The sequence below is a fragment of the Carcharodon carcharias genome, chromosome 23 (assembly GCF_017639515.1).
Source record: "Carcharodon carcharias isolate sCarCar2 chromosome 23, sCarCar2.pri, whole genome shotgun sequence".
Taxonomy (NCBI): Eukaryota; Metazoa; Chordata; class Chondrichthyes; order Lamniformes; family Lamnidae; genus Carcharodon; species Carcharodon carcharias.
Window position 1 is genome coordinate 44,804,288 of NC_054489.1, and position 26,248 is coordinate 44,830,535.

General features: G+C 40.1%; 1 protein-coding gene across 5 annotated transcripts in view; it reads left to right on the forward strand.

The window, feature by feature from the left end:
• Positions 1-26,248, forward strand: part of tanc2a (tetratricopeptide repeat, ankyrin repeat and coiled-coil containing 2a) — a 920,169-nt gene that overhangs the window by 875,089 nt on the left and 18,832 nt on the right. For all 5 annotated transcript variants that reach the window (XM_041217622.1, XM_041217623.1, XM_041217621.1 and 2 more), the window contains 3 exons: positions 5,298-5,389; positions 10,776-10,922; positions 21,448-21,548. In XM_041217622.1, the coding sequence (XP_041073556.1) occupies positions 5,298-5,389; positions 10,776-10,922; positions 21,448-21,548 (340 nt within the window). The remainder of the gene's footprint in view (positions 1-5,297; positions 5,390-10,775; positions 10,923-21,447; positions 21,549-26,248) is intronic.

The window sequence follows — 26,248 nt, forward strand, 5'->3', positions numbered from 1 at the left end:
CAAAAGCAGCTTTTTTAAAAAATGCTTGTGTAATTTGCCAGTAGTATTTTAAAGAAGAGAATAAGGGGCTACTCCATTATAATCTGCTTGCCTTCTGGGCCACGCAGGCTGATATTTGGTTGTAAAATCAATCCATGCTTTTGTCCTTTCTAAGAGGGTGAAGATCCATCCCTGTGCTAACCTTTCAGACTATCAGTCTTTTAACAAAACTTGTGTGTGTGTGTGTGTGTGTGTGTGTGTGTGAAGATCTTTGCAGAAATGAAAAAGGACTGCTGCTCTTCATATAGCTGAACACTTCCTAAAATATCATCTTAATTTTCAGTATGCATCTCTAAACTTAACTAGCAGATATAATGGTCATTAATGACAATGCTGAAATCTCTGGAAGACTTTGATAACCTAGATCAGAACCTTGTGACACAAAAGTGTCACATCTTGACATTTCATTCAACCCTGTTGAAGAAACAGTTAACATTGTATTTAAATCTGTTAACATGTTGTGACATCTTTGATGTTCTTGCAATTGTAGTACAGTGAATGGAACTGGAATTTTTTTCCATAATCAAATATTGTATTGACAATGTTCAAATTTCAATAAGGATATTTAGATGCTGCAACACACAATTGTTTCTCAGGAGTTTAGCAGCTAGTCGGCTAAAAGCCAATATTTCGAAATTGATTCTGCTTTTTGAATTCCCAGTCTGAGCTATGCTAGAAGAGAGTTGAAGCACAGAAACTCAGTGGACATAATAGAGGCTCATTCGATATGAGTTATCCGTGAATATATATTCTCTACTCAGCTGATTGGTTACAATTATGGATCAACTTGATTTATCCCTGTTGATCTGTATACCTTGGGTACTTATGGAATTTATTGGCAAATTGGTTGCTGACCAACATATCCATCCTGCTGTTTAAGTCAATGAAAAAGTAAAAATGGAACGTAGCCCTATTTTCCTGAAGCAAGCAAAAAAATGGCCAATATTGTTCCAATCATTTTTTTCTTCAATTATGGGGTTATTAAGAGTTCTCTATGCTGAAAACTGCTGAGAAACTTTTTACTTCAAGGTTAAGCCTGAAAGAAAAGTTGTCACTTTCAAATCCAGATATTTCAGGAAATGAAAGTTGGTGACTTCATAAACTGTGTTACTAATCTTTCTATTAGATCTTTGGTGGGGACAGGAAGGGGAATGAACAATTCTCCATCTATATTGATGAAAAAAGTATACACATTGTTGGTTGTGTTTGCCGTTGATGTTAACACATGGAATTCTGCTATTGATCATAATAGGTACTCAATTGGTTATCCGTTAACCAGTAAATTGTTTCATATTGTATTTCTGGGGTTCCCTTTTCGGTATTCCAACCTCTCCTATTTTTGAGTGTTCTTGTACATTTTGCTGTAATTTAGTGACAGTGATCCTACAAGAAGACGAATCTGATCTCCCTGATGTTCAGCCACATTTCCAAACCCAGAATTAACCATTAACTGCTGGTGGACATGTTTTATGTTAAAAGGTTAAAATGTACAATCCCAAAAGTAGAAGTGGAGGTGGGATCAGAGAATCTAGACTATTGCTGTTGTTTCTAGGCTTATGTGGGGACCTTAATCTCAATTGTGCATATATTAGATCAAATTCTTGGGTGTGTAAAGAATTGGTACAATGATTTTTTTGTATTTTACATCTGTGCATACATTACACATGTACGTTAGAGCACCCAGGACCTGTATTTAAAAAAAATAATCTTGAGACCCAGGTTCCCATATCCACTGGATTCTTCCAGCCTTGGAACTGCTGCTTTTAGATGTAACTGTGTGCTTTAGGCAGCTTTCAGTGTGTCTGCTTCAGACAGTGTGCCTGGCTTCACTAAATTCCTCCTACGTGCTGTGTTTTTGTACAATGATTTGCTGGTGCACTAGCTTTGCTGCTTGCTCACTGCTATTTTTTGTTCTTTCTGTTTTTCATCTTCACTTTTTTTTGAAAAAAAAAATCCTTCCCTTTTTCTCCTTCATCACTTGGAAAGGTTGTCAAACACTCCCAAGTCGTCCTCGAGGTACATTCTGATGATTTGATTTCTTTTTGCCTTTCTCCAGTTCGGACTGGACAGCATGAAAAACTTTTTTTTGTTTATCTATCCCTAATGAAAGCAACCAATAGGATTGTTGTAGAGGACAACTTATTTGCTAAACAGCAACGCAAATTGTGATTCAGTGTTATAAATTCTCTTTTTGCATTGATTGTAATAACGAATATTATGAACATATCTGGTCCCCATCAACCACAGTATTGATGCCATGGTTATCATAATGCTGTTGTCTGTTCTAATTAACAATGGGATATCAGCAATTACGGTTGTCTGCAAACTGGCTGCCAAATTTGCTTACATTACAACGGTCACTATACTTCAGAAGCAATTCCTCATGTGAAGCACTTTGGCAGGTCCTGAGGATGTGATGAGGCAATCTATAAATGCAAGTTCTTTCTTCTGCTTTTCTCAGTTTTTATCAATTGCAGTAACTGCCTCATCTACAAAAAAAGTTTCCAAAACTTTTATAACCAGCCTTCCCCCTCACTCGTTTCCTCTCCCTCCTACATTGATATAAACCCATACGGGTTTATAAACACTGCCTGGATCCTCTGCACAATTTTGAAGAAAACCTTTGAATGTAAAATAATTCCCTATCTTTATCGCCGTAGTCACAGAACCAGGCTCCAGTGCTACGCAATTCTTCATTTAATTTATGCAGTACTGTATTGATGATGACTGTGTCTGAAGCTGACATGTGGATCTAAAGAGCCAGTGATTCAAATCCTTTAGATTTGTCTCTGTTCCAAGCACTTCCACAAGTAACATAACACAATCTCATCCAGGTTTGTCGCATATAAATACAAGAATCTCAAATGACAACCTTTACACACACATTTACGTGTGACTGAGTCATTGAAAGCCCTTGTAAAAATAATCATTACGACTGCTGTTTGCAACACTTGTAAGGACGTCAGTGAAATAAATTATAATGTTGACTTGTTAGTCAAATCCAAACTAGATGCCTTGGTAAACTACCCATTTTTACACTGTAATTTGTAATTTTCTCAATCAGCTGAATATTTATTTTACATGGTGCTTCTGATTAGATTTTTCATAGGAAGATGGTTAGCCTCATCGATTCTGTAAAGATACCATGGACTAGCCACCTAAATTATATCTCACTGCCATTGGCCTTAAATGCAGACTAGGAATGTCTTTGAGAGTACAGTGGATTTTCTTAATCCAATACATCTGCTTCATAATATCAGCTTTAGCATGGTGTCAAAATAGACACAGTATAAAATTGTTTTACTGCATTTAGAATCCTATAAAAAGGTGTTAGTTAGTGCAACACCCATTGTATAGTGCCAGATCACTGATTAAGAGTCACATTTAACCTAATGTCCTGTCTTAATGAGAATGAGCGGACTATGTGGACATAGTTTGTTCACATAAACAATAATCAGAATCCTCTTAATGTATATTTTATTAAATCTGTTTTATATAAAGAAACTACTGTCACATGGAAGTGCAGCAAGGTAGCACTGTTATGTTTGCTGGCTACCCAAATTAACAATGTAGATTCATATTGGCATTTGATCCCTGAAATGAGAAAGATTACCTTTCCCAGTGCTGCATCCCTCCCCTTGACAAGTGCAAAATTCACCTAAAGCTGGTTTAAAGATATCATTAATTTCTCCCATGCTGTAATGGTGTTGGCTGTTACAGACTGCTGTAATTTTTACTGTTATACTATTTTGCATAGTTTATAGTTCACATCTTTGGAACATGTTCACATACACAATTGTGAGAATTACAGCAGTTTCTGTGTTCACCTGAATCAGCACTGGGCTTACAGCTGGCCATTTCCTGTTCGGTTTAATGGAATGATGCTGAGGTTCCTTTCAAAGGAACCAGTTAAATCCAAGTGATTTCTCTGCCTAAATTGGGACTGAAATATCAGTGCAACATGTTTTCATTCTGATCTGCCAAAAAACACAAATCTTTCTCTCGTCCAGCTACTGCTGTTTATCTTTATTTATTCTTTGTGTTTTCCCCTTCAGGACTGAGCAATGACCTATTTAATTGAATCTTACGGTGATGATTTTAAGTTATATTTAAGCTGCATAGCTTTTACTGCTGTCCTTATAGCTTGTGTTTCAAACAGTTAGATTAAATATTCCCAGCAGCCTTCTACTATGAAATAAACTCGTCAAATGAGGTGCAACAAGATGATGTATCGATACATCATATAAAAATAATTCCAGGGAGGAGGAGACCAATTGGCACAATAGGGTTGAAGCCTCACTGAGTGCTGCTTTTAATACACTGGTTTGTGCACTTTTTAAAAAATTCCTATCCCTGTGATTTTAGCAAATCTTTAACACATTTATGTAACATTGTTAAAATAGTGCACAAAGAGGTTTTGCACAAGGATGTTAACCTGTGTACCAAACACAGCGTTTAGCAGAATGTCAACTCAAGTCAGAGCAGTGCCTTTTTACTTCTAGGATCTTTGTGCAAATACTAACCAAAAGATCTGCTGAAATCAAGGTCGCTTCTTGTGCTGAATATTAAATAGGTTTCAGCTAAATGTATACTCAAAGTCTCAATTTCCGTTCTCAGTGAATACAAATCCACAGTGCAAGACTTCAAATGGTGCTTATATTGGTGAAAAGCTCACAGACAGAAAAGCACTTCCACCAATGCATAAGTCACACATTAGTTTGATAGGTCACGAAAAGCTAATTTACAGTAATTGGCACAATTCTCACAACTGTCCGAAGAACATTGTTGGATATTGTCTGACCTTTCCCACCTTGGCCCAATATGGCAGGAGCAGGGTTGGGTTGTGGTTGAGCTGCATTTTTGAGGTCAAATTAAGTCCCCATGTTTTCATCTGATACATAACTTGGAATACTTAATACTGTCATTTTCTGTAAAATAAATTCCAATTCACTTTATTTAAAAATTGAATTCTTTACGCTGAAACACACATACATCAAAAATAAGCTCTCATTAACCGTTATCAGTTAATTAATGTGAAAGTAGATTTTTTGAGCAAATTTGCTTTTAACAAGCTTGTAAATATTACTGGTTGTAAATCCTGACAAATGAGGATGACACCATTTTAAATGATAGTTATGTGGCACAATACCTAAATACAAAGTTGTTCTCTACCTCCATTCTCCTATAGGTGTTTTTCATATAGTTTCCTACCCTGGCATTATGTGTGTTTTACCCCTCATGCATCCTGTGCACTGCAGGTCCAGCGACGTGGGCAATGGCCACCTCAAAACCGGACATCATGATCATCCTCCTGAGCAAGCTGATGGAAGAAGGAGACATGTTTTACAAGGTGGGATGAACCAGAGATTAATTGGCATGAGGGCTAAACTGTGCAGCTGGCTGAGGCACTCCCCTTTATCTCTGGGGAATCCAGGTTAATTCTAACTTTGAACAGCTGCAAAAAAAATTAATATTCCATTTTATTCATGTTTCTCTTATTTCTCTTCCTTCACTTTACCTAAATTTTGTAACCTTTCTGTCATTACGGCATCATGCCCTTGTGCAGTATACTTCATCCAAGCTTGAGGAGATAGTTACTGCCACAATAAATTGTGCATCCTGCTTTCTTCTGAGGCAATATAGCTATGCTAATGGCTGCCAGATTCAAATGTAGAACATTATTGGGATGGACCTAAGATATGGGAGAAGTGCCTTACCCACTACCCAATTTCATGCACACAAAGAACACATTGCCAGTGTCCATATTTCCAGTTGTAATTTGCTGATTCCCCATTCACAGTGTGAGGAGAGAAATTGAAATGCCTCTTTAAACTAAATAAATAGATCAATTACTATTCAAATGTATAGGAATAAATCAATCAAATTATCCATTATGCCTTTAGTGGATAATATTGCTTGATGGAGCCTGCTTCCATTTCTCCAAATAATTCTGTGCTTCCAGTATCCCTCTGTGCCAATTTAATACAAGATCAATCTTGTTACATTGATACCTGGCTGTACTCCATTATGCTCCCAATATGCAGCAAAATTGAGGGAGAAGGGAATCACATTTTCACAAAATTTGATGAGTATTAAAATATCAATCTGCCTAGGTTGCCAGAAAGTACAAAAACATTATCCTTTCACAGTAAGTATACAATTTTTCATCATGTATTCCTTTGAAATCTCACATTTTCCAAAATGTTCCCATTACCCTGTAGCATTTGTAGCAGTAATCAGAATTAATTTCAAAGAGCTATCCAAAGATAGCAGAAATTCTATTGAGTCTTACACCAGTGATGCTAAAATGATAATCTCAAGACACAAAATGAATTCACAATTTCAATTAGGTATTTGATAGAACCTAAAAAAGGTGGAAAATAAAATTGGATAACATTGCATAGGAAGCGTTAAGCTAATATTTAGGCACAGAAACAGAACATTGGGCCCAACAGGTCATGCTGGTGTTTGTGCTCCAGGTGAACTCCCTCCCAACTTTCTTTATCTAAGCCCATCAACACCTTCTGTTATTCCTTTCTCCATCATCCAACTTTATCCAGCCCCCCCCCCCCACCCCAACCTACCCTCCGCCCCTCATGTGTGCTGCTCATTTCAACTACTCCTGGCAACAAATTCCACATTTTGACCAGCCTCTGGGTAAAGAAGTTTCTCCTGAATTCCCTACTGGATTAATTAGTGAATAAGTTGAGGGAATCAAGGGATATGGGGATAGGCTAGGAAAGTGGAGTTGTGGTAGAAGAACAGCAATGAACTTATCAAATGGTGGAACAGGTGCTTAGGCTGTATGGCCTCATCTTGCTCCTATATCTTATGTTCCTACTTCTGGCCCCTGGCTTTCACCTTCTCTGTGTCTATCCTACCAAACCTTTTTATAATCCTAAATACCTCCAACAGGTCACCCCCTCAGTCTTTTTTCTAAAGTAAAAAGCCTCAACCTGTTCAGTGTTTCCAGATCAATATAACCTCTCAGTTCTGGTATCATTTGAGTAAATCTTTTTTGGATCTCCTCCAGTGCTTCCATCTATTTTTATAATAGAACTGTTCACAGTACTCTAAGTGTAGCCTAACCAAGGTTCTATGCACAGTTCACAAAACTCTGCTTTTCAATTCTATTCCTCGAGAAATGAACCTCCATGCTATCCTTTTTTTATTTAGCCTATCAAAAGAGTGGCCATCTCATAATAACCAGAATATGAAGAGGTAATGGTTAGTGTTTTTGGATTGCCTTTCACTTCAACTTGCCAGCCTTAGGAGTGTGATATTAAATTATGAAAATACAAAAAGTGGATTTGGACCTCATCTGTCCTACACACCCTTACATGATGAGCAAAATCGCACCAAAGGGAGAAAGAAAGACTGGGGCAGTATGGGGTGGTTGGTAAGGGAGGCAAGATGGTGCTCTTTGGGAATGTCTGAAGACAAATTGTTCCATCATTTCAGAATCAAATTTTAGGATAAATCTAAATAAATAAATACAGAGCTAGTCAGGTACCTTGGCCTGTTATTGTAATAATGTGCTCCACTACAGTGTGGTAAGACATGCGTGTACCTGTGATTCCCTGCATCAGGAACTCTAACCACCTGAGAACACAAACAAAGGTCAGAAGCTTTATGGAGAAGTATGGGAAATCTCAGGAGTGTCGACAGTTTGCTTGCTTGTGCCTAATTGAAGAAACATTGATAGAAGAAGAACTACATAGAGTGAATGGGAGGGAGGTGGGAATATATAATTTATGTTTTTTAAAAATTGGGAGAGCCAACTTGCTGCAAGGGGGAGCAATGGGATGCACCCACAATATTCCAGTCTGCTTTGCCATTGGGAATTGAAAAACAAAGGCCACTAGAGAATGATTCCACGAGTGCTGTTGCATGCTCCCTAGCACCTGGTGTCACAGCATCTTATGTGAAGTCAGCCATTTGTCTTGTAAGATGAGCCTGACACCTGGTGGCTCAGCTTTAAACTTCCATCCCCTAACACTTTAAAAAGCAAGATGACCCAGAAATGGGGAAAAGTTACATTGCTTTTCATAACCCTCTGCAACCTAGATTGTTGCCAGAACATGTATCTCTTGGTTATGATGCACAGCCTGAATTACCTTAAATGACTGTCCAATTTGAGTAATTTGCAGGGTGCAGTTATAATATAATCATCCTTTAGGGAACTGAGGATGTGGCATTTAACCAATGGTGGAGCAAATTATTTGCAGGGTGAAGCAGTGGAGATTTCCTTAAAATTATCATATATTATATCTGAAATTTAATTAGATACTATTATTGAAATGGAGTATGATGCAAAAAAGCATATTATTTTGTATAAACCTTTACTCCGAGGAATAAAGATTTGGTGTTTTTCCTCCTTTCCCTTGCTCTATTTTGCTCCAGAGTTAACTCATCAAAGCACACTAAACTCCATGAGACTAGCTTCCATTCATCATTTTGATTAACTTCTCTCTGTCTCTGCTTTATTCCTCAACCTGTTCAAAGAATCCCACTAGCTAGCTGGGGAAGGGAACAGTGTAGAGATACATAGGGAAGACTGGAATAGTAAAAATCCTGGCTTCTTAAATAGATTACCATCTTTCAATGTCTTCACTTCAATATGACTTTCAAAGACAAACCCTCTCCATCTCTGCAACCTCCTGCAGCCCTGCAACCCTCCAAGTTCTCTGTACTCCTTCAATTCTGGCCTCTTGCCAGACACTTTGTATGTTGCATACACTTTGTATGTTGCTTTACCATTAAAAGCTGTGCCTTCAGTTGCCTTGGCCCTAACCTCTGGAACTCCCTCCCTAAACCTCTCTGCCACTCTACTTCTCTTGCCTCCTTCAAACCTTTGCCAAGCTTTTGCTCCCTTGACCTAATATTTCCCTACTTGACTTAGTTCGGATTTTGTTTAATAATGCTTTTATCAAGTGCATTGGATTGTTTTATTATTTTAAAAGTGCTGTATGATATTAAATTGTTATTGACATGAGTTTAATCATTGAAACCACTCATGATGGTGTAGAACTTTGTTCCTTCGCATTCTTAAAACTAGATCTTCTATTAGTTTACCACAGAGTAAGTGTCTGAACTGACTTATTTGAATGATGTCTTGTGGGGAGGAAGAGGAAAAATGTATTTAGATTTTCACCTTACTACTGTTCTCAGTGCTGTTTGGAAATCCTTTAAGTACATTGCGCACACTGTAATGAGCATGTTCAACTTCAGCTTCTGGCTGCATTTCAATCATGCAGTAAAAACAAAATGATGGAAATAAATATAACTCCATCAGCATCTGACAAGAGAAAGCGTAGGTCTCTGACTTGGGTAGATAACCTCTGGAATCAGAAAAACGATGACACAAGCCATTTTATAGGTCTGACAAAAACAAGGAGGAGAGACAATAGGTTAAGGTCAAACATTACAAAGAGCTTCTAATGCTTCAGTAGCATGTAAGTAGATTTCTTTCAAAGCTTGAAAGAGGTGAAATAGGTGACATAGGAATGGCATCTAACACATTAGAAGGAGAAGAGGTGGATTAAACAGCTCCAAAGTAGAAAAGAAGACATGAAATGTGAATGGGAAAAACAGGCAAGAATATGAGGGTGAAGTTTCTAAAGTCAGACCAGAAGGGTACAGGATATTGATGAGATAATAATGCCAATTCTGTACCTTCAGGGGGAATGTGCATGAGAGGAAATAGAGCTTTAGCATATGCTCAAAGCTGAGCTTGGCTGGAACAGTATTAGAAGCTAAAGGTGGAAAGGTTCATGTGAGAATGGGAGACAAAGCTAGATTAAGAGCCATAGGGTGGTTAGTAATTCTTGGGGCGTGGAATGGAGATATTTAACAAATCAGTCAGCCAGTCTGCATTTGGTGTCCCCAGTATAGAAGTATCAGTGAATATAATACACCATGTTAAAATAAATACATATAAATTGATGTCTCATATTGAGGAATTTCAGTCTTGCAATCTGATTAATATTCTGTTTGATTTGTTCCCTCCATTGTACATTAATATTCTTGTTGTGATAAGATGGTTATTTTTCATGATATTTGGTTCCATAGTAAATGCACCATGGGTTACTGATCCTGAGCAGGATGTTAATAGTTCGTTAGAATTCATGGGAATAAGCAGCACCATATCACATAGTGTGAGCTGAGTCCTCCTGGGGAAAAAATGCACACTGCGATTAAAGGTCCAAATCCAGCCCGTTTTAGATGTGGATATAACATGTGGCTGAAACAAGCTGTCCACTTTGACTTTAAGGGTAGCATCACATGAAGTAAGACCAAGTAATGGGAGTTAAAGCACATCCTCTGAGAACATTACTTTTGTTCTTCCTTCATCACATGAACAGTACTGAAGCATGGGACTGATTGCTTGGGACTGACCTATTTGAAACAGTAGATTGGTTTATTTCCTGACTTTAGTTTGTTTTGAGAAATTTTGAAGTATCTCCATATGAGGTCCAAAGAGATCCGTCTCCAGTTAATACCAAAAAGTGCCTCTAAGCAATCCCAAAACTGTTCCTAGTACCTCCCTCTGGGGATAATCCTAAGGTTTCAATCCAGTTAATCGAGGCCTGGCCTAGTTAATTCCAAAATCAGGCTCTAGTTAATCGCTTTTAATTTCAACTTTCTGGTTGTCAAACCTTGGAATGCAGTTTATTGAATTCAGCGTTTTGTTTAGGCCTACTCTTTATAATAATGCTTTTTTTTTCTCTGATCAGAAAGGAAAAGTGAAAGAAGCAGCACAACGATACCAATACGCATTGAAGAAATTCCCACGAGAAGGATTCGGAGAAGATTTGAAAACTTTTCGGGAGCTGAAGGTGTCCCTGTTGCTGAACCTCTCACGATGTCGGAGGAAAATGAATGTATGTCCAATGGCCTCTTTGGTAAATGGAAAGCGCAGGGTGCTTCTGTTAAAGCTAAAGTGCACTGATCTCCTAACACATTAGAATGCTTTTCATTAGAATGAAAGATTTTGCCTTGTATTTGCATTGTAGCCAGAATGCATGTACGTAGGCTTGATTGTGTCCATTTTGGGTGCATTAGTATGTATCTCTGTGCATAAGAAAAAACAAATCATGCTAGTGAATATGTTAATAATGGGGGAACTTTTACAAATTAACTTTGCTGGTGCATATTTCTGGACTTAGAAGTCCAGGCATAGAGGTCATTGCCTAGTGTTATGCCTTACTGGCCACAGCGTATGAGGCTTGCGTTGACCTCTACCTGGATTCCCAATAATTAATTACAAATAGCTCTGCACCAAAAGGACTAATCCTAAATTCTTCCCCATATGTTATGCATGATGCCTTCTGTAATAATTCCCTTAAAATCAATATTTATTTTAAATCATGCAAAAAATAATTAACATTACTAGTCAGTTTTTGCAATTTCTAAAACAAAGGACCAATGGTAAAGTTCATTTTTCACTCAAACTGCCAGTGCTTAATTAAAAGGGACCTGCATCTGGTTATAACAACCATGTACTAGTGCAGCCACAGCTCGTAGCAGCCAGTAAAAACCACAGGTGTGCAGCAGTAAGCAAACACTGATTACAATAGTTGTAGTAAGACTCTGAAATCAGGGGTTGGCTTCCATAAAGTGTTCTTGAGCAGTGTTGCAACCTGAAGAGGAGGAGTTTACCTTTTTGCCAAAAAGCTACGGTTAATATTTGCAATGTCATGCCTTAGGAATGAATTTATTTCAAAAGAGGTTTTTACCTCATTGTCATAAAGTTTATGTAGAGGCTGAGCATCAGAAGGCTGGTAGTGTCTCCACTATTGGCCTCTGACATCTCTTGCTGAAAGCAATTGCTTGCTGACGACATTAGCAGGCAATACTGTAGGTGATTTTCTCATACATGATTGCTCTGATGCAATTTATATTAATGGGTTTTGTCCAAGGTTATAACAATTGTAACTGCATCCTTTGCTTGAATTATCATGATCAGGGTTTACATTGACCTTATGATCAGGATTTTGAATGAGGAACTGAATTTGATTGTACGAGCCAGTTTAATTCAGTCAACTGGGATTGGGTGTAGCTGGAAATTATGGTCTTGGCTGTTGTCTGACATAACAACTCCTGTCACTGCAAAGCTGATTGACAGCTTCAACAAAAGCGCACCAAATGTCACACAACTGCATCTCGGCTGTTCAATTGAATTGGATGCAGAGTGATATAGAATAAAATAGCATAGAGTTTGAGAGCTTTCATTCCAGTTTCAATTATGATGACAGTTGAATCTGTAAAAAGGAATATTTTGCTGAATAGGTTTTTGATGCTGCATATAAATTGCAGCATATACACTAACAAAGGGGATTGCCTGACGACAATGGCATATTCAGGTCAATGAATGCAATTGAGTTGTTCTGAGAGAATAACACTATTCTTCAATTTAAAAGCAAATCACATTTTTACATTTATTCCCCTCTCTTTTAAAGTTTCCCCTTTAGAATGCATCATTTCACAATAGATTGGGCAGTTAGGTAGCCTGCTATTCGTAATATGGTGTTCTAGCTTGAAATTACCATTCAAAAGCAGATTGCATTAAATCTATCTACATCCCTCCCTAGTCCATGACCTTCACCCTGAAAACGTCCCTTGACAACATGATTGAGATCAAAGACTAGCCATGTAGGAAGTCACAAATGTGAGTTTGTGTATTGACTACTCAGTGACCGAGCACCTTGTTGCACTCTCCAATTGCTGGTATAGTCATTGACAAATTAAATTATGGGGATAAATATGCATTTTTGGGTTAGGGAAGAAACTTACATGCAGTAATGATGAACTGCTTTCCTAAATAGAGCCCCAAAACATTCTGTCACTTACTTCTGCCAGTTTGAAACAAAAGTTTGATAGTTTGTTCACTGCACTATAAATACATCATATTACAGTTGGGTGGTAAAGAACATTATGAAAGCATTACTCCTCCATATGACATCTCAGTGACTTTGGGTTAGACGTACCTATTCACCAACGATCAAGTCTATATTTTGGCTGAAACTCAGGCTGAGATTTTAACAGATTGTCATTCCTGATGTCGCAAGTGGAACTGAGCGCCACTTCCATTTTCTCTTTTTGCCTTTTCCCACGCGATTATAATTAAAATTCTAAATGCCAGCGGTGTGCATGCAAAACACACATAACTTAGCGGCGGGGAAGCTTTTCATTTGTGAAACCCTCCATTAGACAACAATGCAGCATCTATGTGCAGCCAATTAAAGAGCTTGCTGTTCAAACAGGGAGGCTGTGCATCACTGTCAGGACACTTCACTGTTTAAGAGTGCCGTATTCTTTGGAGAGATGAATGACTGCCAAAGCAGACCAGCCCCAAGGTTCGGTGATGCCTCCCTGCATATTCTGTCAGGGAAAGATGGGAGGTGCTCTTCCCTAAAGACGGCATAGAAAGGCCCTCCAGCCAGACCAAGGCAGCCTGGACGGAGGTGGCAGAGGAGGTGAACGACTGTGGAATCACCCGGTGAACCTGGATCCAGTGCAGGAAATGGGTCAATGACTTGCTCCAATCCTCAGGGTAAGTGTCAGTGTCACATCTTCAACAGGAGTCTCATGTATGGTCATCAATAATGTATATGTCCAAGTGGGCAGCTCTGCCAGAAGAATGAATGCCTGATCAGTCTTAATGCCTCTTGGCAGTTGAGGGCAAAGAGTCTAAAAGTTTGCTCTTAGTACATGCTTGGATGCAATGTGTGAATGAAAGGCAGTATGTATAATGGAGAAGCATGCAGACAAGGGAGTTAGGTGTCACTTGACATGTCATTAACTCTGCACTTCGTCATGTAGGGCAAGCAGACCACAATTCCCACAAGAGGAAACACACAGGAGGAGGAGTTCCAGACCTGCGGCTCCTCACAGCCACCGGAGAGGCAGCAACAGAGATTGCTGGTGAGCAGGGAGTGTAATCGGTGGCTGATATCAAAGCTGAACTGGTCAGGAGGAAGAGGCAACTTTCCTGCTGGTGGCAAATGGGCACACAGGATGGATGCGATGAAATGTGAAGCACTCAAACTGTGGTGATTTTTAATCTAATTCTTACATACGATCTTACAGACTGGGAGCAGAAGTAGCCTTTTGGCCCCTCAAGCCTGCTCTGCCATTTGATAAGATCATGACTGACCTGATTGTGGCCTCAACTCTACTTTCCTGTCTACCGCTATAACCTTTGACTCCCTTGTCATTCAAGAATCTTTTTGTTCTCCACTACAGGTCATTACCATCTAAGGACCAGGTTCCAGCCAAGACAGGAGCCAGAAGACTCCACCTCTGGAGATGAAGTAGTACTCCTGAGGATGCATCGTCATCTGACTCATCATTCACCTCCACCAGCACAGTTACACCCACACGGTCTGCTGAGGGGTCGCGTGTAGATTTGGGAGCACAATCTGGTGAGCATGCCACAGACACCTTCCAGCAACTGAGAGAGGACTGCTGGGGACCAGGCTTCTGCTGAGCCACATGCTGATGACAAGCCCTTGTTTGCAGCTGCAAGAAACCAGTGGGACACACAAGAGAGGCTAGTGGAAAATATGATGGAGATGTCAGGGATTATGCACAATTTTGCATATGTGTGGAGGAGTCCATGCACACCATGAGTTCTGCCATGATCTAGGAGTTTTAGGACGTGGCTTCATCCATTGAGACACCACCCGGTTGAGCATTCGATCTATATGTAGTCTGACCTGCATTCCATCACTTGAGCCAAGGGCTCACTGCAGCTGTCACTAGGCAAGAGGGAGATGAGGCCCCTAGACCTCCCTCGAGGAGCCCTTTCCCCTCAGGAGATATTGCGCACCCAGGTGGAAGAGGAGCAATTGCCACCTATCTCGGAGTCTTCATCTCAGGTCAGCCACAGGGTTAGCGGCATCTCCTCATCCCCTCCACCATTGATCCCAACAGCTCCAGCAGACTAGATGAGCACTAAGGTGGCACAGGTGATTTTCTCTCTGTCTCACATGTTAAATTACATGTTAAATTAAATTTGCTTTCTGTAATTGTTCATTATTATTGAGATGTTTTGGGGCCTGCCCCACTGTGATGGCTAAAGAGGAGATATGGACACAGACGTTATTTCTGAATGAGATATGTTGAGTTTTCGTGTATTCTTTGTTGAACGTTAATATGAATTGTTACTTCTATGATGATCATTCTGTGGAACATGGCTTTAAATGTAGGCACAGCTGGCCCCTGATCTATACAACCTGGAGGATATTGGCCCATTTAACTCTCAGCAGGTACAAATGATACAGGTGGACTTGCATTCAGAGCACTTGAATGATGGTGTTTGTTCAGAATAATTGGGCAAGGCAGGCTGTGACATGGATGTCCACACACCCCAAAGATGTCCTTGGTACTAGCAGTCACTGGCGAGTCTGTGTGACAAAGTTCTAACCCCCATCCTATTTTAGGTGGTAGAGGATGCAGGTTTAGAATTAACTCAACAAGAGAGAATGGCAGGGCTAAGTTTGCGCCCCATGAAGGCGTTGGAGGTCTAGTGATGGTCATGAAGATGCATTATTGTTGTGCGAACCTTGCATTGATCAGGTTGTCCCTGATGTCCCTTGCACGTCTCTCTGTGGTCCTGACATCTATGAAAGATTCATTTGGATTTATGGACTCTGAAAATCCTCCTCATCTGAGGACGGCTGATCTTCCTCGCCCTCTTCCCCTTGCAACATCTGTCTATGTTGCAGAACCAGATTGTGCAGTGCACATTTGTGACACCCTCTGGGGTGTGTATTTCAGAGCAGAAGAGCATTTTAAGAAACCTGATGGTATGCTCAGTGCTGGCTCTGTGGACGCATGAGCTTGATTGTAACGCTCCTCTGCCTCGCTCTGGCGATGTCTCACTGGTGTAATCAGTCATGTATGCAGGGGATAACCCTTGACACTAAGGATCCATCCATCAACCTGGACTGGGGCTTCAAAAAACTCTAGGAGCTGAGTTGTTCAAGATGTATGCATCGTGAGAGCCCCCTGGGAAACAAGCACAGGCATGTATTAATTTCCTATGGCTACACACCAGTTGTATGTTCATGGAGTGAGACCTTCTAAGACTTACTATGCAGCTGACTGTTCCCAGGAAGCTCCCATGGCCATGAGTGCAGCCAATAACAACTTGCACTTGAGGAAACCTAGCAATGATACCGAGCACGGCTTGCCTTGCAGCCTGACTGTCTTTATTGATGATGTACGGGAACCATTCTTGTAAATCTTTTCTTCCCAGAATTGAGCACAGTACTCCAGTTGAGGCTGAACCAGTGCTTTATAAAGGTTCATCATGATGTCCTTACTTTTGTACTGTGTGCCTCTATTTATAAAGACCAGAATCCTGTATGCCCTTTTAACCACTTTCTTAACCTGCCCTGCCATCTTCAGCGATTTGTGCATAGGTCTCTCTGTTCCTGCACCCTTTTACAATTATATCTTTTATTTCTTATTGCTTCTCCTCATTCTTTCTACCAAAATGAATCACTTCACATTTCACTGCGTTAAATTTAATCTGTCATGTGTCTGGCCATTCCACCAGCTTGTCTATGTCCTCTTAAAGTCTATCACTGTCCTACTCAAGTTCACAATATTTCCAAGGTTTGTGTCATTTGCAAATTTTGAAATTGCTCCCTGTACACACACATCTAAGTTAAGGAAGCAGTGGTCCTACAAATGATCCCTGGGAAACACTACCATATACCTTCCGCCAGTCTAAAAGACAGTCCTTTACCACTACCCTCTGTTTCCTCCATCAACTTTGTATCCATGCCACCACTGTCCCTTGTATTCCATGGGCTTTAATTTTGCTGACAAGTCTATTAAGTCCAATCAAGTCTTTGAAATTTCTGATTGCTTTTAGGCTTTTCCTGTCATCTGCTCATTAAGACCCAGCCAGATAATTAACATATATTAGAAAGGGAGCCAATGCCACTGTAGCCTCTTTATCAAATGCCATTTGGAAGTCCGTGTACACCATGTCAACTGCATTACCCTCATCGACCCTCTGTTACCTCATCCAAAAGCTCTATCAAGTTGGTTAAACACAGTTTACCTTTAACAAATCTATGCTGGCTTTCTTTAGTTAATCCACCCTGGTCCAAGTGACTGTTAATTGTGTTCCAAATTATTATTTCTAAAAGCTTTTCCACCACCAAGGTTAAACTGACTGGCCTGTAGTTGCTAGGTTTATCCTCTAGAACCACCCCTCTATCTAAGGAAGATCTGAGGACCAATACCGTAATTTCCACCCTTATTTCCCTCAGCATCCTCAAATGCAGCCCACCCAGCTCAAGTGCCTTAGCAACTTTCTAAAACCTCTTATTTTATCAATTTTTAGCCCATCCAGTGTCTCAAGTACCTCCTTCCTCACTACAACTTTGACAGCATCTTCTTCCTTGGTAAAGACAATGCAAAATACACATTTTGTACCTCAGCTATACCTCCTGCCACCATGTAGAGATCCCCTTTACAGCCCCTAATTGACCCCACCCCTCCTCTTACTACCCTTTTATTAATTATATGCCTGTAGAAGACTATTAGATTCCCCTTTATGTTAGTTATCGTTCCCCCCCATACTCTCTCTTTGCCCCTCTTCCTTATTTTATGTGTAGTCATCTCCCTTAACAGTAATTATTTGCTTGCATTACTTTGAAATCATTTTCCTCCACTTTTACAGGATAATACCATTGCATTGTTTACATCAGTTACACAGTGCTACCTCAGATGGCCTCAGTTTTCACCCTTCACTAACTTTGTTGCAGGAGAAACTTGTGCACAATGTCCATGAGGGACATGCTCCATATGGGAAATCCCCAATATCATGGGGCTTATTCCTTATTGGTGCAAACCATGAAACTGATGGGGAAGCACTCTGCTCTTGCCATGGGAGATGATGAAATCTGAACACTGCACTGTTGCCTATTTGGTGATTACATCCTACGCCTTTATCACAGCATCTCTATGAAGTATCACACAGCCACGAGTTTCCAGGCCCTTCTTTGTTTTAACTAATCTCCAGAGGATTATGCTCACTTATTGTTACCTCCACTCCTTTTGCCCTTGGATGGCAGAAAATTATAGTGAAGAGGAGAGGTGGAATTTTCTCCTGATCAACTTTAAAGATGCCGAAGATGAATATAATGAAAAGGGAGAGCTGCTGTGTCAAAAAGGATGAAGCTTCCTCTATTCATCTGAAGAGTGTGTCAGCCTCCTGTTAAGTACATGCCTGTAATACAGGAAGGTTGATATTGCAGGGTTCTCCCATAGCTATGTAAAAAAAACACCCTTTGTCATGAACGTTGAGTGTGGTTGTCACTATCGTAGCCACAGAGAGGGCATTGCAGGCAGATAACTGGCAGTAGGTCTTCAGATACTAAGTGGCAGAGCTCCACTATTGCTTTTTTGAATAAGTGCACTCTTCTGACAGACATCTCCTCAGGTCTTCATTGGATGTTCTTTGTGGGGTAGGATAATATATGGTGGTGGGGCCACTGTTTCCTCCAAAAATACTGCCCCCATTTCCTATCTTCCACCATGATAATGATGCATAAAGGTATGATCATAGACAATACCACACCTGCTTATGAATAGTTTAGTTGGATGGATATCATCTCAGCCCAACTGGTAGTCAGACTGAATGGAAACAAATTGCTGCAGAAAGTTGCTCCTAGCTCCAAACCTTTCTTCAGGCTCACAAACTCCTCACATCCACCAGTTGCAGCTGTTCCTAGTAACTGCTGAACCATTCTAATTGACCTTGAAAAAGCTCAGCATCTGGCAGCATTGGCGGAGAAGAAAAGAGTTGACGTTTCGAGTCCTCATGACCCTTCAACAGAACTGAAGTTTTTGTTTTGGATTTCCAGCATCTGCAGTTTTTTGTTTTTATCTAATTGACCTTAGTGCACTGCAAAGATAAAAGCAAGAGATCTGACGCTACAGTGTCATTGGCTCCCATTCTAATATATGTTAATTATCTGTCTGGATCTTAATGAGCAGATGACAGGAAAAGCCTAAAAGCAATCAGAAATTTCAAAGGCTTGATTTGAAAATGAAACACCAGTGGAAATGTCTTAACCCCATTTTTTGAGGAAGGATGTTGTTTTATTTGTCATAGATATGTTCAACATTCAGTTGCAAAGCTTCTGTGTAGCCTTCTCATCAGCTCTTTCTCTGATGTTGTTTGGATTCGCTCTAGCCAAAGAACTACGAACATGGTTCAGAAGAAAATGGTGGAATGAGAAGGATCACCTGACCAAAGTATCAGGAATTCAGATTTAGCCAGATCATCAAATGTTTCATATTTGCTACCCCTCCCTTTCTCCTAGCTCAAAGATCTGACAGCTGTTTGTATGTAGAAAGTCAATACCAAGAGAAGTAAGAACTTGCAATCATTTGTGTTCCTTTTTGAACTTAGTTTATCCCAAAGGATTTCACCAATTAATCACATTTCTATGTAGCAAGATAGTTAACCATCATTGCATGCAGAAAGATGCTGTAATAACAGCTAAGATAAGTGACCAGTTATTATATTTTCATGGTGTTACTGAGAGATGAATATTGGTCTGACCGCCAGGAAAATTCTGTACTCTTCTTCAAAATAGTGCTATGAGATATTTTGCATACATCTAAGGAGGCAAAGCAGAACCTTGGCTTGCCATCTTACCCAAGAGATGGAGCCTCCTGTTATGCAGCATATCATTAGTATTAAACTGAACTATCAACTTTGATTTATATTCAAGTCCTGGAGTGGGGTTTCAAACCACAAATTCTTAAACTAGAGGTAAGAGTGCCACTACTAAATCGAACTGAAATAGTTTGCATATCTGCCATCTCATGACCTCTGTTTGAGATTGGCAGTTTCAACAGAGTTGGCTGATTTTGCACTAGAAACCTGCACCGACTGGAGACTGAGTGAAACTAACCCTAATTGTTGATGGAGAAAGGTGAATTTCATCCTTTAGGCTAACTACATTGAAGCTAGGTCTCTGGTGAAAGACATTGGGGGTAAAAGTTATTTTGTGCTGTAGTGTGAACCTGTAACCTTCATACACTTTACAATTTTCTGCTCCGTAATGGAAAGGAAAGTCCTACAAGCGTAAAACAGGCTCCGACTTACTATTGCTGAAAACAAAATTCATTCACCTCTCCATGCAACCTACTCATGGAGTTAATAACGGTTTGATCCTAATCCTCTGCCATGCAATAATGTTACAGTTGACTGAAAGACAGGAGTGTCTACAATCCAGGAGCAAAGCACAACCATTTCTATTTTTAAATACCTCAGAAACCAAATACCCATTAACAACCTAACCAGGAAGTACATAAAGCTTACTGTAATTTAACATCTGGCTTGAGTGTGAAAAATCGAAATGATAAATTATTTAACCAGAGAAATGTTGAGTTGGTGAAGTTGGGGGCAGGAGGACTGGGATGGGGCTTGGGGCATCAAGAGTGCATTATCAGAGTTGTGAGTTTTAAGGTCATACACAACACAGGAAGAAATTTGTTATTCTTGTTCAAGTTACTCTGTTTATTGTGTATTTTTGTACACTATGAAATTAGTATGTTTTCTTACAACACCTGCACGGCTGAAAATGTTACACTCCTTTTAAGCCAAAAAAATCTTACTTTTATAAATCAAGAAACTCATGGCATAAATCAGAGCCATGCTATTACAGTTCTCAATATTTAAAAATTAATGGTGAAGTAATAGATTGCTAAAGTTATGTGGTTCTTCAGTTCAGAGCAGGGGCAACTTGTGTGTGGCTATGCTACCTCATCACAGTTGAGCCCAAACCAACTCAAAACAGCAAATTGTTTCACAGTTCATCTTGGACTCCGTTACGCCATCATCAGTGTTTTGAACATCACATGTATGGGCTGTATCTCCAGACTGTACAATCAATGCCACTTTAAGCTGAGCTCCTGCAATATTCCTGCTCATGACCCATACCAAGCAATTTAAAAAGCTCATGATAACAAAATGTCTCCTTTTACTTTTAAAGTCGTATCAGTGATGTATGAAGACTGCAAAGAACTAGAAAATAATGCAGGTGGTGAATAGAGTAGCTGACCCTGTAATTGAATACTTGTGGTGGTAATAATCTCTACTGTGTCATGTCTGGGAATCCATAATTGTGAATCAATTGAATGTCTTGACTTGCAGTCTTGTCTTTCACGTACTACAGACTACCTTCAGTTTCTGGTGTAATGCAAATAGTCCTTTGTAGCTTGCCACTGAGACATTGTAACCTGAAAAATAAGAGGAAAGTGAGAAACATTTCAGCTGAAAGCTATTTCCGGTATAATTGTTACTGGAATGTTCCCCTTTCTGACACAGCACCCCAAAATCATTACTGTTTTATGTGTTATTTCTGGCAGGATTTTGGGATGGCGGAGGAGTTTGCAACCAAAGCATTGGAGCTGAAACCCAAGGCATATGAAGCATATTATGCCAGAGCTAGAGCAAAAAGAAGCAGCAGGTAAAGAGGAGAGAGAAAAAATGTTTTGAACGTGGGGAAGGACATGAGGCACTAGCTATTGAAAAATATTGAGGTGCTCTTCGTGTACTAGCGTTTATTTCTGCAAACCATGTTTTGCCATCCCTATTTAGTCAACAGAATGCTCAACCGCTTTATCATTTCTGCACTAAAATCCAAAATACAACAGGCTGGATTAGCCAGAGCAGGGCATCTCATAGGGTACGCCATGGGCTAGACATTTTCCTGCAACCTTCTTCTTGAAATCTTTGTCACTGTCACTTGCTGAAAGTGTGATCTGACAACAGCAACAAGGACAATAGGACATCAGAGACCCTATATTGAACGGCAGGACCATCAGACTAGCCCCTTAAACATTAAGAATTAAAGATTAAAAAAGGAGGAATGACAGCGAAATAAATCTGATGAATTAATTAAAATCAGGTACAGAAAGAGAAACAAAGGGTAAAAAAAGATTGAATTAAGAGAGGGGGAGAAAGACAAAAAAAAGTATGAAAAATTGATTAGAATTTTGCATTTTCCTTTAAATCTCTAAGAACAATTCACTACCCAAAGGAATGACACTCCACAATTTCAGTTCCCTTTCTGGACCAGAGAGGTTAATTTGTTGTCATTAATAAGTAGTACTCTATTAAGAGGATACTTGCGCTAATAATTACCAGACTTAACTTTCTGTGCCATGTTTAATGTGAAAATCTGGAAAGTAAATAAAAATAATAGGATATGTAAGGGCAATGTGCTGCTGATGTGAGCAATGGTGGAGCAGCATAAATAGTACAGCAAATTCTGGAGATTTACAACTAGCAGCGTATGCCTTAGTCCCCTGAATTTTCTGACCAATTTGCACATTAATAACAGCACTCGTTGTCAACACGTCATTAATTTTGCAGCCAATACAATGTTATAAATAATTGAAAGGAGACTTAACAGTTTAAAAAGTTGACTCAAGACTTAATATTAAGCATTAGCAAATATTGTTCAAAATAATTAATGCACGTTTTTTGAAAGCTGAACAGGCCTTTCAGTCCTCAGAGAATTAAATTAAAAAATTCCTGATCAAATGTTGTTGTATTAGATAAAATACAGCTAATGTTGCATTAAAATCAATATGAAGTATGCTCCTGTTGTGGGGTGACTATTAATGATAGAGTTGATCTGTAGACACTTCTTGGGTGGAAACTTAAAGTTTATTTACAATATACTCGTCAGCAACTACACGTGTGCTTTCAACTCCAACTCCATCACCACACTGCTCAGGTAGCCCGCACTACTCTCCTATTGGTTACTACAGATCATGTGATCTTTCCTAACACGTATTATTCTTAAAGGTACATTACATTCTAAATAGAACCATAATTACTACATTCCTGCCCCTTTAACTCGGCTACACATTATATATACAAGGACATATTTTTCAAGACAACATGATGTTTACGCTGGCTAAGGAATTTATAAGTTCAGTCTTTCAGGTGGTTTCCTGTTATGTATGGAATGTCGCAGCTCCACAACTTCAGATTCTTTGTCAGGAGCCTCCTTTTCCGGAGTTGCCTGAACATCAGGTGTTTCAGTGGACACCTGCAGTTCTGTATCCTCAGCTCTTACAGAAACGTCAGAAATGTCAGTGCTGGGTTGAGTATCCTCAACAGGAAATGCAAACCCAGTCATGATCACTGGTGGAACCAAATCTTGGTGATTTCTCTCTCTCTCTCTCTCCCTTAAATGGTCCACATGTTTACAGATAATCCGGCCTTCCACCTCCACGTGGTAAAATAGAGGCCCAGTCACCATACTTATTTCACCTGGTAATCACTTTGATCCTTCCCCGAAATTTTTCACGTATACCGGCTCTCCCACGGTAAATTTCCTCTCACGACTATGCCAGTCGTATCTAGTTTTCTGGCTTCCCTGACTCCTTTCCACCTTCCCCTCTAAATTCGGCATTATTAAGCTCAATCTCGTCCTGAGACAGCGTTTTAACAATATCTCTGCAGGTGTGACACCTGTTGTTGGGTGTGGGGTAGCCCAGTTAGCTTTTTCATGCCTGCCTTGAATGTTTGAATCACCCTGTTGGCCAGTCCGTTTGATGAAGGATCAAAGCAGTTCTTTCAGCCGAAACTCACTGATTTTGTGTGGGGGATTGCAACTTAGTACCAATGATTTCAAGTGCTTGGGCTCTCACAGCAGGTGGTTGCAGACCAATGCACCCTCTTGGAAATGGATGTAAAGAAAGTGACCATTCTTCACGCAGGCTGACCAACTCCTGGCCAAATATTTACAGGACACTTTGTGAGAGCGGGGGTGCTGCTGAAGTTGTGGGGTGGGGGGCTGGGTGCAGCCAGAGTTCTGGGGTGGTGTGAGTGAGCCAGATGCCAGAGTGGTGGGGTGGGAGGTAGGGGGTACTGCTGGGGTGGTGGGGGTGGCGGGGGCTAAGGGTATGCTCCTGGAGTTTTCACGAGTGACGCCATTGAGACTGATAAACCATTGAAACTCAGAACTTGTAAATGCCTTGCCGTTATCGGAAATGATTACTTCTGGTCGTCTGTGAATGGCAAAACTCTGACATAGTTTCTTAGTTGTAGCAACCGCTGTTGGTGCCTTCACCTCATATACGCCCAACCATTTTGAATGGGCATCGACAATGAGCAGAAATATTGTTCCCAGGAAAGGACCAACAATGTGCAAACCCACCCATCTACTTGGCCACTCCCATGGGAGTAATGGAGCTGTCATTGGCAACTTTTGCAGTTGCTGACATTGCGCACAGTGCTTTACTAAACTCTCTATTTCACTATCCATCCCAGGCCACCATAGATAGCTGAACACTATGGTCTTCATTTAGGAAATTCCTGGATGGGCACTGTGCAGTTCAATTAAAAGTGGTTCCCTTCCCTTTGGAGGAACTATCACTCATGCTCCCCACAATAAGATGTCACCCTGGCTGGTTATTTCATGTCTTCTGTTGAAGCACAATTTCATTTAGTCAGATACGGGTTCCTGTGACCAATCATGTAGCACTTGTTCTCGTAGCTGAGAAATGACTGAGTCCCGATTTGTCCAATTCCTGATCTGTTGAGCACATACCGGTGAGGAATCTAAAAAATGTAACAGTATAGCAAGTTCCTGCAGAACTGGGACGTGCTCATCATTTTCTTGTAAAGGCAAACGACTAAGGGCGTTGGTGTTTGCGATTTGATTGTCAGGCCTATGTATGAAAAGTGTATTTGTGTGCTGCCTTATTGGTATTCCTGTATCTTCTTTCTACGCACCTTCTTCTTTCTCATTCTAACATTCGCCATTTACTTTCGCTGTGATAAATATTAGTCCTGTCTTTTCAACTTTCAGATTAAACAACAAGTAAATGTCTGAATGTGTCGTTTCAGGCTCTTCTACATTGTAGATTTCACTTGGCTTCTTGTTTTGTTTACAAGCCTGCTTGAATCTTTCCTTGCATTGCCTCATTATATGTCCATTTCTGTGACAATAGTAGCATTTGATTTTTTTAAACTGCCAGTTGCTAAAAGACTGATTGATTGTTTCCACCTCCATTAAAATTATTCTTTGATTTCGCTGCTAAGTTATTTTTCTTTGTTCTTCAGCTAGCGGGAGCTGTTTCCCACTTCTCGGCAGAATCTCACTTTCTCGCGGCTCTTTCGGCTGAGGTTTCCCACCTGATGTGGAGGACGGAGCCATTTTGCGCACCCTCTATTGCTTTTGAATCTCTTAATGCGCTTTCCATGGCCAGCTCTATCTTTAGCGCCTTCTTGAAATCCAGATTCATTTCAGACAATAATCTTTTCTGAATAGTATCCTCATTCACATCACACACTAAACGATCTCTGGGCATGTCGTTCAGAGTCATACCAAACTCACAATGTTCCATTAGCTGTTTCAGATTTGCCATGTAGCATGCAATTATCTCACCCAGGGCTCTATTTCGCGAATTAAACCTGAACCTCTGCATCATGACTAAAGGCTTGGGTTAGAAGTGACCCTTCACGAAGTCCACCAATTCATCAAAATTCTTCGAATCTGGGGCACAGAGGGCCATTAAACTTCAAATCCAGCTGTAGATTTTGCTCCCAAAAGTACTCAAGAGGATCGCTCGCCTCTCCTCTTCCCCTGTAATGCTATTCGCTTAAAAAAAGAACGTGAGGCGTTCTATCTATTAGGTTCAAAAGGATCAATTCTCCCAAATTGTGGCATTTTGAGAGGGGATAACTTCTTCAATTCTAACAGAGCTTGCTATTTACAATCACTGGGTGAGTACAGTGCCATTTTTTTTTAACTTGATTTCTTCAGTTCAATCCTATTTTATCCTCGTCGTCAGTTTGTTGTAGGGTGGCCGAGTTGTACTATTAATGATAGAGTTAATCTGCAGACACTTCTTGGGTGGAAACTTAAAGTTTATTTACAATATACTCAGCAGCAACTAAGCATGTGCTTTCAACTCCAACTCCATGTCTACACTGATGACTCAGGTAGCCTGCGCTACTCTCCTATTGGTTACTACAGATCATGTGATCCTGCCTAACATATTACACTTAAAGGTACATTACACATTAAACAAAACTATAATTACAACAGCTTCTAAAGGCAGTTATAAGATCCACTGCTACAGAGCAGTACATTTTGGGTTTTGAAGGCACCCCTCCCTCCCCCCTCCCCATCCAACCCCACCTGAG